At 41.4% G+C, this 12,857-nt stretch overlaps 1 protein-coding gene across 6 annotated transcripts in view; it reads right to left on the reverse strand.

Annotated features, from left to right (window-relative positions):
• Positions 1 to 12,857, reverse strand: part of LOC102795589 (glutamate receptor 3-like) — an 85,012-nt gene that overhangs the window by 22,800 nt on the left and 49,355 nt on the right. For 5 of the 6 annotated variants that reach the window (XM_035912729.2, XM_035912733.2, XM_035912727.2 and 2 more), the window contains 7 exons: positions 6,958 to 7,011; positions 6,488 to 6,649; positions 6,039 to 6,206; positions 4,995 to 5,099; positions 4,424 to 4,450; positions 2,656 to 2,763; positions 581 to 787 (listed from right to left, as the gene is read on the reverse strand). In XM_035912729.2, coding sequence (XP_035768622.1) covers positions 581 to 787; positions 2,656 to 2,763; positions 4,424 to 4,450; positions 4,995 to 5,099; positions 6,039 to 6,206; positions 6,488 to 6,649; positions 6,958 to 7,011 — 831 coding nt within the window. The remainder of the gene's footprint in view (positions 1 to 580; positions 788 to 2,655; positions 2,764 to 4,423; positions 4,451 to 4,994; positions 5,100 to 6,038; positions 6,207 to 6,487; positions 6,650 to 6,957; positions 7,012 to 12,857) is intronic. The other variant, XM_035912730.2, reaches the window with a different exon arrangement.

Genomic DNA, 12,857 nt, shown 5'->3' on the forward strand with positions numbered 1-12,857 from the left:
GTGAAGCTGGAGGATGAACGCTAACTTTTTTCCACTTGATAAAAGTCACGTGAGGGTTCCCGATGGTTAGGGACAAATGCAATCGCAGGGCAGGATGCTGTAAACGGACCAAACTTCAGTCAGGAGAACAACTGAGCAAATCCATCCACAATACGAGGTTAGTCATTAATATACTGCAACAACATGGGAATAGAGCAGCTGCGAGAGAATTAAACATAATGAATCAATGGTACGGAAGTGGAGGAAGCAAGAAGAATGAGTTGACTAAAGTTTGACTTATCTGACTGTTTTGTTTCGGTTAATGCGCCTTATAATCCGGTGCGCCTTATGTATGAAAACTGAAATGTTCATCGACAGTGCGCCTTATAATCCGAAAAATACGGAAGTGTAAAACTGTTTTCTATGACATATGACTGAAGCTTTAAGGGATTAATTGGCTATAGACAAACTTACTTTGGTCAAGAAAAAACTTAATCTGTTAAAACTGGATGTTTTACTATGTGCTTTGTGTCACGAGCTGAGTCACAAACAATGACAAAAGACTGACAGTTTACAGAAACACAGGCAGACTGACACTTACCCCATAGACTAGTTCACCCACCATCCCGTTCCACGTCTTGGTCTCTGGATCTCTGGCTCCATACTTCCCGTCGGGCACTACTGACAGCTTATACTTTATCCCCACATGTTTTGCAATTTCAGAAGCTAAATCGACACAGTAGCCTTCATATCTGTCATTCCCCTCCATCTGCATATAGTTTTTCTTGTACATCACATATGGAGCTTCCTGTTAATTAGACATAATTTTGAGTTCATGGTAAAGCAAGATCACATCCACAGTGACCAAACCATATGGGTCACATGAGGTCTTTATCGGTACTGCTGCATGCACACGTGCAGGGCACGAACAGATGAGGGGAACATATAAATAAAGACAAACACAGGTTAAACACATGTACGGGCACGTAAGTGGAGGACTGAAGGGGTGGGGTGGGTGGCAGGGGGGACTAGGCCGACTGCACCGACGGGAGAAGCAAAGCATCTATAACTGAGTGCAAAGTGCAAAGCAGGATGTCAGGCCTCCCTCATGCTAACCTGATCCAGAAAAATCTAAATCTGCAGAAATGGGCAATAGGCGGGGGGTTGCGTGTGCTTTGCATCAGCGAAGGCACAGGGGGCAGGACGAGCTGAATGGAGCACTTTTCCAGTTCATAAAGTAAACGTCAGTGGCAGCAGAGAGATTAAAGACATCAAACACATGGAGATTACCTCATTTCATCGAACAACTTTTTTTAAAAAAAAAAGGTCTGAATCACACCACAAAAGTAGTTTAAAGCTGGTTCAATTTGCTTTTTTTATTTGTTCCGTTACGACAATAAAATAATCTGCTCATCGCCTCGATTATGCTAATATGCTTTGCCTGTGTGCCTTGATTGTTGTATCATTCCTCCAACATGTAACATCCAAAACATGTTTGCCATTAAAGATGAACCAGTGTCACCTTCGGGGGGATATTAAGCAAAGCTGTACTTACTTGTCGTATGGCACACACATGTTTTCAGAGGTTATTCAGCTTAATAGAACAGAATAAATGCAATTTCTTCACGGGAGACTGTTGGCTTTTTCTGATGTTTTTGGAGCATTCAACAGCATGGCTCCTGTTGAACTTTAGACTTCCACATCCCTTTCGCTCCGCAGTCTTCGGTGTTATGGTGAGACAAAAAATGAAAGAACTGCACCCCAACAAAGCGAGGTAGTCCTTTCATTAAACGTTTTCTTTAATGTCATGGGAAGTAATAAAAACATGAAGCTAATGAGATGACTGCGATGCCTCTAAAAACAATAATTGGTTTCTGTTCAAATCAAAATCATGTCTGGCAGAGAGAAAAAAATAATGCAATGGCACTACGCTTCTTCATTTCTTCCCTCGCTCTAAACAACACTTTACTTCCAGTCTAGGTAAGATGAGTATGAGTTTCCAGACACTGAAATGGGAATGCGTGACTATTTCATTCTGAATTTGCCTAAGATGCAACCATAATAGGCAAAGTCAGAAAGACAGAGAGGCCATGGTTTTAAATGTAAGATAAGGCGCACCTTATCTTACATTTAAAAATGGCTGATGATCACTAAACTGGAGCTACTGCCTGCAACTGATCTAACTGACCTCACCGCTGCTTACTCCTGGAGCGCTCTCATCCTCACTCAAATTTTTTAACTAAGTAAATTTTAGACAAGGGATAAACAGCCAAAGGTTGCAGCCATTGGCTGTTTACATCCTCCTTGTATGCAGATCATTTCATGTCTCTGGTCCAGCATCACTGACGATTTACTTAATGAGAGGGAAACATTTTTACTTACGTATGCACTGAATGAGAACACGATGTGTATAGTTATCATTACCAAAGCCGTTATTGTGATGTCACTACTACAACAGCCCACTGTAATATAAAAAAACCAAAATGCTTTGGCACCCACACGGATACAGTTGAAACACTCTGTGTGAATCGACTGTTTCAACATGTAGTGAGTGGATGGAAAGCAACTGAAAATACAATAATTCTACCCTCCCAGGACAGATTGCAACAAAGGACACCTTGACCTTGAGTGGCAGAAATCTTAAGGTGAAACATTTAAAACCACTTGAGTGTGTACCATAATAGTAGTGACCACAATTGTTCGGTTTTCCACAGAAGAGGACTCGTTGGTGACCTGCTGATCCATTATATATACAAATTTTTCGTACTCATTCCAGTAGCCGATCTGAAAACAACACAGAGGTCCGCAGTTATTTACGAGAAGCAGAAAGACATTTTCACAGTAGACCCTCCGAGTTCACGTGAGCTGGTCGGCTCTATCTGTACAGCTGGAGACGGTGTCGGTTGCTCCTGATATATGATTTAATAAAAAGCTCATAGTGGTTCTCCTCACTTCACCTGGGCTACACTTCAGCAGAGTAGGAGTAATCTATTCCTGGCTCAGCAAATGTTCTCTTATATAACAAGAAAGCAGCACCCATAGAGCACTGGAGGACTGATAAAATTAATACCAGCAAGAAAAACCTAATAATCTAAAAATGCCTTATCTAGCCAATGCAGTCGATTTTTTTTTCTCTTTCTATTAATACTACATAAAAGACACACACTATGATCTAACACAAACAAAGCCTGGCTTGTTGCTGCTCAACCTGAGATGATTCCAGTAGCTGTATTATGTTTATTTCTGCTAGACTCTGATTTATTCAGCCAAGAAGAACTCTCCCATTTCTGGAAGCTATAATGCGCAGTACTCACTCTCTTGTCACTGTAGATTGTCTCACACTGTGATTGGATGAGAGGCGGTGGGGTGGGGGGTCTGTGATGTATGTTGTCTTACGAACTGAGCTGTGTGGACATTATGGGGCCACTCCTTTTCGGTGCCAGCTTTGTGGGGTTTTCAGTGTCACAGAGCTACCGCAGCTCTTACGGGTGTCACGTGTAAGGGTGTGTGTGTGTGTTCAGACATTATTGTTTTTGCCTTTGGCCTGCCCGATTATACAGTAGTGTATTACTTACTAATGTGGAGTTGTATCACAGTGTAACGAAATTGTTACGATTCAGAAGGGTAGTCAGAAATCAAAAAAATCTTGGCATTTATAGTTTAAAAAAAAAAAAAACAAAGACGTGTAAAACACAATCTTTTCACCTTCAGGCTCAGGGTGGATGTGTGGGCGTGATTTGCTCCAGTGCCTGTACCTTACAAACTAATGGGGACATAGACAGTGTCCTGCCAGAGGTAGAGAAGAACAGGTCCCAATCTTTTAGCATCTAAACTAACAAACATTGACAAGCGCTACAGCTGACAACTTAACTAGCTAACTGGCTTTTCCAAGTGAGTGCACTCCCTCACAGCAGTTCCTTTAGCAAGCCAAAGGCCAAGGCACAAGAGAAGACATGTGTCCATGCTTGTAGGGTAAATGGACACGTTGTAGCTAAATGCTAATGTGTGCTGCAGCTCTTACCTCTTAGCTGTTTCTGTCCATGTCAAAAACTTTGGATCTTCTTCCTTATGCACAATTTTATGTTTCAAAAGAGTACAAAGTACAAATCATTTTACACTGAGCCTGTAGGTGTTATGCTACTAATGTGTACTTCACTGTCATAGTTCTAATCACATACAAGTAAATGTTGCTGCTTAACCCACTAACATCATGTTAGGGGTTTCCTGTAAAAACACTCCATATGACTTATTTGAAAGGGTATTGTGGTGGTTAGCGTTTTAGCAGTTAGCAATCTGTGTGGAGTTTGCATGTTTTCCCTGTGTCTGCACTGGTTCTCTCCAGGTACTCTGGCTCCCTCCCACAGTCCAAAGACATCTGTGGCGCTGATTGGTGACTCTAAATTAATTGTAGGTGTGAATGTGAGCATGAATGCTTGTCTCTCACCCTAGGACAGCAGGGACCGGCTCCAGCCTGAATTGGATAACCAGAAGTAAATCGATGGATAGATGATTATTTGAGAGAATTTCTTAAATTAAAATAACATGACCTGAACACTAGTTTAAAAACTTGCATTTAAATATCCATGAATATATGTCTAAACAGTTTGTTTGTGAGTATACTCAATTATTATTAAATTCTCTGTAAGTGTGAGGTGATCACAATTATTCATCCATTCTCCAAAACTTCAAGCTTCCATCTGCATGGCTTGGCTGCTTCTTGGTGGATATATTCCAGATCAAACTCTCAGAGGGAGCGGGAGCTTACATGATTTGAGTTGGATCAGAAAGCCCGGGCTACTGGCAGCTTCTGTCCAAATCAGTATCAACCCTAACTTATGTAGTGCCAATATGCCCAGAGAAGAAAATCCCTCAAAAAAGGTATCCTTCAAATTTGCTTATGCTTGTGTAGTTGTATGCAAAGCACATAGCATGGGTCTGTATCATAAACTCAACCTGCAAAAAGTATTTAATTATAGATTTTAAATTATGACATCCAAACCTTAGTGCCCACTTACCTTCCTGGGGCCGCCTGGTTTCATCTCGTACACGTCGATTGTGTAATTAGATCGTCGACCAAATGTGTCAAACTGGATGTTTCCTGTCATACCTTGTACTTGGACCTGCCAGGCACCAAGAAAAGCATCATACCACCTGTTCCTAACATACAGCATGTGTAAACCACATGGTAACGTGTGTCATACGGCTGTGATATAAGGCTCTGCTTCACCTTTTGGTCTCATTTTCAATCAGTTAAATCACTTTAAATAAGGATCCAGTCTATTAGGTCAGACTAACTTGGAGCACCAGAAGCAGGTTTCTTATAATTGTTTGCTCACGTTGCAGTATGTAAGGAATGGGTGTATTTGCAGAATAACATGGTTCTAGTACGCTTAAAGGAATTAAATATAGTGTAAAAGGCAAAAGTCTTGAGCCAGCCCTCATTTCTTGGGTATTTTTTCTTTTTTTAAACCAACAAAATGATTCTTAAAGTCCTCTTAGCTGAAACTTGACATAAGTTGTCATGGTATGCAGTGTGTACTTAAACAAATTTGAGAAAAGTGGAGGCCAAAAGAACAAGTGGCACACATCTATGGCTCATTAACAAAATCTAAAAAATCATATTCTAAGACATAAGCAAAAAAGATGTAACATAAGACCTGTGTGTTCATCTACTGTTCACTAAAATCCTCAGTAGAAAGCTTGTTAGGACTGTATAAACGTATACAAAATATAAATAAATGAGGGGTGGCTCAATACATTTTCACAGTTCTATAATATTTTAATGGCTAAGTGCTGCAGCATTTGTTTATTAAATTGTGAAAAAAATCATGATGTATTTCTAGCAAGTAATGGCATAAAAAACTATATTTGTAGCCTGTAGTTTATAGAGGCAAAACATTTAGGGATCTTTCACAGAAAAAGAAAACACGGGAGGAAAAAAAAAAACCTAAAGAATAAAAACTTTGGAAACATCACCAAGTAGAAAGTGAGAATAAGCAAACATATAACTATAAAGTAAATAAAATAAGCAGTGAGACAGTGCAGGCTCTCAGTCCTACCATTTTGAGGGCTCTCTCTATGTCGATGCCTTGGCTCCAGGGCACTGCAGGATTGGCGAGGCAGTCGCCTGCACTCCCCCTACGTGACACGTCCACTCGTTGCCGCCGAAGATACCGGAAGGCCTCCGCGATCACGAGGATGGCGTCGTGGGTGAGTGCCGATGTGTACTGAGTCAAAGGCCAGAAGAAATCCCAGTGATGCACCAATGACATCACACAGACCCAACACAACACTGAGCTGCCGTCAGAGCAAGGTTACCACAGAGCGCTGCTCGTGTAAAACAAGCGAGACGAACTGAACTGAATCCCTGAAATGATTCGCACTGACATATTTTCTCTGATTGAAGCCAAGTTACTACCCTCGAACTCAGAAGATGAATAGCGACGGCAGCCTTTGAAGATGTTAAATAAAAATGCAACTGCGGCATCGGCAGCTTCGCCTCACTGACCTTCAGCGGAGTGTTTTTGGCTTCTGGGAATTCTCTTTCATCCAGGCGCTCCCAGCGCTGGAGGAACTGCTGGACGATGGGGCTGTCTGGGCTGATGATCTGGAAGCCTGTGATGTTGGCTCCACCAGAAAAGACCCTGTCCAGACTCATGTTGGAAAAACCCTGAGAGCAAAGAGCACAACTTGGTGGTAGTGGAGAAAAGGATCATTAGGAGAACAGGGAAAAAAAAGATGAGAGATTTAAATCTGCTTTAGCTTGTCCGCGCTGAGTAACTTCATCGATTTAATTGCACCATTCAGTTTTAAGTCTAACACAACTATATATTGAGAGAACCAAGTTTGACTGTGCTCCTGAGATGTATTCACTGAGAACATTGCACTTCTTTGCACAACGTTGCATCACACACAAGCACTGCTGCTACGAGTTTTCCACTGAGTTGTGTTGTGCTGTTTCGAGTTGCGAGCTCTCACCAGGTTGGCGAGGATATAGTGGTATCCTCTGCTGTTTTTTCCCGAGGTCACCACCTACAAATTTGCAGAAGAAGACACGGAGTGAGTCAGATTCCCTTCCAACAACACTGAGAACATTAAGAAACACGAAGACTCAGATATGACAAAGACCTCCAATTGCAGAAGAGCTGACAGAAAGAGAAAGAGAGAAGAAAGTGACATTCGGGAGTGCAAGAGGGAGCGTGCGAGCGGGTACATTTGTGCGCGTTTGCATGAAACGCACACATAGTGGGGAGAAACTGTGATGACAGCACTTGTTCCTTTCCATTAACTTCAACATGTAAAATAAGGTCAAGGCTTCGGCAAACCTCCGTCTCTCTTTTCTTGCAGCTGCCTCTGCTCTGCAGTCTGCCGCTTCCTGCTCCGCCTGTCTCAGTTGCGCACTAGACTTAATTAAACCCAAAATGTTGTACAGCACCTGTCGGAGCCAGCCGACACAGAGAGAGCTGCATCCGCCGATCTCTTTAAACTTCTTCGCCGGCTCAATCTCGCTCCCTCTTGCAGGCGCTCGCTCCCTCCATATATTCTGATTCGCCATCGAGTGCGAGGCTTCAAAAAGATACTGCGGGGGTGGAGAGTTGCTTTTTTTCCCTGTCTTTTCACTTTCTACACTCCTCCACAGTTTCGATAAGTATACTCAGCCACTGAAATCATCTAAATGTTAAATGTCCAGAGTGATAGTGATATCACACTGAAGAGATTTCACAAAGGACTCGGATAAAGATGAGGAATATAACAACTTCACCGAAACAAGGAGAGCATCTCATTGGTGGATTTCTACTCATAGTACTACTCATAGACAAATTATGTAGCATTTTACTCAGAGGCTCCTATTTTGGGGGGTATTTGTTTTATCTTTATTTAACCAAAAGTGAGATTCTTTTGAAAGCAACAGGACTAGGACTAGATAGCATTACCAAGCATGCTTTTATTTTATGGCAGGGAACACCAAAAGAGAAGCAGCACAAGTATGGACCACATAGCTGTGTTTTCATCAACACCCGTGTACTATAAAAACCTGTTTACTCCTGCCTAATGTCTCATAATATTCCCCATGATGCTGCAAGACTGTCCCTCTAACAAGCTTATGGCATTTCAACATTATATCAAAATTTTGTTTTCCAGAAAAGCAAAACAATTTCAACTCCTGATCCAATTCCCTCAAAAGGAAAAACATTCCTTGAAGCTTTGCAGCTCGCTGTCTTCCAAATGGTTTCAAATAGCTTTTCATTTTCCCGCACGTGAGAGAGAGCCAGAGTGACCCGAGTGTGGCGAGCACTTAATGAAGCTGCAGCGCCTGGAGTGACTGGCTACGACTCTCGTTTGTCACACACAAGGCAGGCGGCGCAGGACCTCACACGTCTGTGCAAGCTTTTAGTCTGGACAGCGGGCCAAAACGACGAGAAACAGATGCGTTTAGAAATGTACCTGGCTTAGTGTGAACATGGCTGTGCCCGAAGCACTGCTTAGCTGCTAGAACAGAATCAGGTGTAAACGTTCACTGCTTACTGCAGCGCGGCGTGTAGGCAATAACTGGAGGTGTGAACGATATACTGAATTCAAAGCACTCTGAAGTCGGTTCATAGTGCATGCTTCATACTGTACTAAGTAGCACCTTCACTGCTGACTGCTACAGTCTTTTACAGCCATGATTCAAATATTAAGGCTGTGTTGGAAAGCAAATGCTTTTTTTATATGTTGCATCGTAGTTAATAAAAGCTTTTTTGATATACTTTCATGCACATTTGGTTTATAGATTCATGACCTAGCTTTCATACCTGATGAAGTTTTGATTTGTGAGAGGAGAAAAAGAAAATGTGTTTACCACCTGCCTCAGCAGTCATTACTGTAGGATGGCAGCGAACCAAGGGAAGGACAGCTATACTAAAGTTCTGACTGAACAGTTTCTGAAAACAGAGTGACTCTAGAAGATAACTCAAATATTAATGTTCATGATCAGAGTGATTATGCCCTTTACTATTATTCTCTATTACTATTATTACTCTTTGATGTAGTTGCATTAATATTCATTATAGAAATGATAATGAAGACAAACATAACAATTCTCTGCAGGTTTTTACATGTGCTGTCAAGCCCTCCAATATAGTTTACAAGGACATTTTCATTACTGTCTATTTTCATTTTCATGTATCATGCGCACTACAGACGTTCTTGTAATTTGATTCGATTTGCCACGGGATCTGCTCCCCCCTCTGTCGGCAGAGATGTTCTGGAAAAGAAAAGGAAAGAAAGAAAGGGGAAAAAAGCAGCTGGGCATAACAAATAATTTTAGGATCACGATGCTCCAGTTTCACGATCCCCTGGGATAATCGCTTTTTGTGTATATGTGAAACCACCGGGAGCCTGGATGAGGTCAGGCACTACCATCGCTGAGAACAGCAACACTTTTAGTGTCGTAGGACTTATACTTTCCTCTGTGTCACAATTCATTTCTTACACAACAGCCTCCTCAAACAGCAAAAGGAAAACAAGACCCGAAGCCTAAAAGCAAGAAGAAAACCTGCAGCACTGATTGTTCTGACTGTCTTGTGAATTTTTAATGCTCTTTGAATGGGAAGGACAGTCTACGTGTCATGCCCTCCCAACTGTTTTCTACAGTAAATGTTCCTGTCTGGGAGAGAACAGCCTCGTGCATCTGCCACGATGCTATCCATGAAAGCTGATTCATAATATATCAAATTAACTTTGCAAATGGGAAACCTTTGCGCACAAAATATGTCGTGTTCTGACTGTGGAAACAAAAACTGCCATTTATATTTTGTTAACATAAAGGCGCTGGTGGGAAGCTTTAACTACGAGGAAATGTTTTTAAGAGTGGGTCCCCATTTACTTGGACAAGTGAGCAAAATAAGACGATACAGAGGGTCTGAAAAGTGAAGCGAATGCTACAGAGCTTCAAACCTGCATTTTTTTAGACTTTTGCAGTTACAAAGAAGTTCAGTTGTACACAAATGGAAAAAAAATGCCCTCCAGGACCCTTAATCCATGACCTCAGTAAACACTTACTTAGAAAGTTTATGGACTCGATCACTACTTCAGATCTTAATAAATACATGTAATAAATACAATATGTATTACATAAAATAAACTTAATTCTGGTTTTTATACTAGCACTGGTATTGGTATTGTTACACAGGTACATTTACACTCCAGCTCTCTAAAAACCCAGCTGATGATGATTCATCTCATAAGTCATGGCACACTTCTCTCTGCTATATAAGCTGCCTTCGTAGGTTAAAAGCATCAGCATCGTTTTTGGTATCTGCAGCACTGCCCTCGTTTTTACTTAGTAACGTATTGTCAAAATTTGCAGTATTGCACAGCACTACTGGCTGCTGACGGTAGATTCAGATCTATCAGACACGCGGAAGACAGAATTATATTGAACTACTAGTTAACTGGCATCAATTTTGTAAGGCTCTTCTATAAGTTGAGCTCTCATTCCACAACTGATGTCCAATCTTAGACGTTAGACGCTGGCATATCAGCAGGATATCTCTAAGTGCAAATATGAAGTGATTTTTAAAGTGCGTTGTTAAAAATAAAACACAATGCATCATCTTCCAACCCACGCCGGTGCATTACAATCAAATGAATCATAGCAAACAGACAGATAAACTCAGCACGCAGTCTCATGTTGCATCCACACATTAGTATTCACCTCCTGGTCGAGGGCATAATCAGAAATGTGGGTTCGTCTCACTGCACTGTGGAGGAGACAAACTGTGACTCCAGAATACAGATAGAGACTGAGTGGTTGTTTCAGGTCTCAATTATATTTGTTTGTCTGCCCTCAGGGCTCCTCGGGTTCGCATGTGTGGATGAGCGGGTCTGTGCTTTGCTTTCTGCGGCTTGCCTGAGCTGGGCCGAGCTGCAGGGCCATCAGCCTAAAAATTCCTTGGAGAATTCCCTTTAATTAAGCAGGCTGGAGCCATCCAGTCCTGCACTGAGCTGGATGACTGCCCAACAGCCTTCAAGCCTCTTTTCCCACTGATGGAGACTTCTTCTTCTTTCTTTCTTTTTTTTTTTTACAGTGATTTGTCATCTACCTTCTTCAGAACCACAAGTTAATAACTGTCCTCTTACACTAGACGACTAATTACTGCTATGCTACTCAAAAGAGGGCAAAATGTGAGGAGGGATTTAACTGTCACAGAAGCGTGCATGGACTTACCTGTTTACAGTCTGTTTAAGCTGCTGATTCTGTCATTTGTAGTAGCCAACAGCTACACATTTCTAAACTTCACACAGCCGTCTTATTGAGTGCCAGTTTGAACAAAACAAAAAATGTCTATGAAGTTCTAATGTTCTCACTATCCTCTCTGCAGCTGAGCACCTGCCAACTCTACCATTTTCATGTCTCTGATGTTGTTTTTCATTTGCTTAGCTTTTAACTTACACTTCTCTGGGGTCTCTTTTTGGAGGCACGGGCTACAAAGAAGGCCTTCTACAAAAACTTGCTCTGTTACACTCTCTGTTTTCCTTTTTCAGAAGCCATGTTTCCTTTTTGCAGTCAAACTTTGGAAAAAGAAAATGAAGGCACAGATAGCTCGCTTGTAGTGGTTATTTGAAGGGCATTACAGTTCAAGTTGGGACATCACACGCTTTTCATGCCGCTCTTTCATATTTGTATTTGTCGCTCAGGTTGAAGGTTCATAAAGTAGACCTCAATGATAAAGTAAGAAAGGCCAGTAAAAGAAAGAGGAGAAAGGATAACACACTAAAGGTGCTTTGTCCTTGTGTGTAATATAGACACGCACACTCTCACACACACATCTATGTCTTAGCTTGTCTCTGTTAGACAAGCTTCCTTGTAATGTCTATAAATAGCTCGTCTTTGGATTTTGGCTACATTTTGTTCTCTTCTCTGTTTAGATGATCTCACTCTGCTTCAATAATGTTAAAGTCCAGGATCTCCATTGTGTGTTTTCTATCCAGGTATGCTTTCACTGCGCAGACAGTGTGTTTATGATCACTTTCATTCTGAAAAATCAAGCAGTTGCCAAGATGTCCAACCCCACTGGCTGAAATGAGCCTGCGCTGTGTATCACAAATGGTTGCAGATACTCTCTTCCGACCTCCTGAGGACTAACTGACAACAATCTGAACCAGAAATATAGAACTTCATCTCTCCATCAGACCTGTTGCTTCTGATTTTAAGTTCTTGTGTAATTTGGCACAACTCGGCTTTTCTCCTGGTTTCCCTTCCTTGAAAGCCTGCCTTCCACTGAGACCATTTCTGCAGGCTTTTGTGAAAAGTAGATCGATCAACTGAAAGCCCAGATGCATCTCTGACTTAGATACTGTAGATAAGCCTGCCACTTATCCATTTTCCTCACTGCATATCATTCTGAAAGATGTTTTTCGTTTTGGGAATTGCCTCTCTGATGCAAAAATGCAATTTTATGTCTGTTAGACTGTTTTATCTATGGCTCTTTTGCAGTGTCACCTAAAGAAATGGGAACAAATTATATGTTTTTGCAACAGGCTGTTAGTTACAAAGTGCCTAAAGAAACTACAATTTAAAATGGGTTCTTTGGTGTCTGCTATCTGTAGACACGACACCGGTTCATCCCTTGAATTAGGTGCTATTTATACTTGAATGAATTCAGCGGTCAGTGGTAAGGGACAAACAAAATCATCTGAAAGTGCTCATGTACAAGACTGGACTGAAAATGGCTAAAAAAGCAGCCAATACCCAAAGAAAAACTTTTCAAGATCTTCAGCAAGCCTAGAGAACTATTTCTTAAGAGCACTTTAAAAAAATTACAAGAAAGTCTGGCTCCTTGTAAACAAAATATAGAGAAGCAATGTTTGGTTTGAGACTTTTGCACAGCCCT

Source organism: Neolamprologus brichardi, chromosome 10, assembly GCF_056152115.1.
Source record: "Neolamprologus brichardi isolate AB-2024 chromosome 10, ASM5615211v1, whole genome shotgun sequence".
NCBI lineage: Eukaryota > Metazoa > Chordata > Actinopteri > Cichliformes > Cichlidae > Neolamprologus > Neolamprologus brichardi.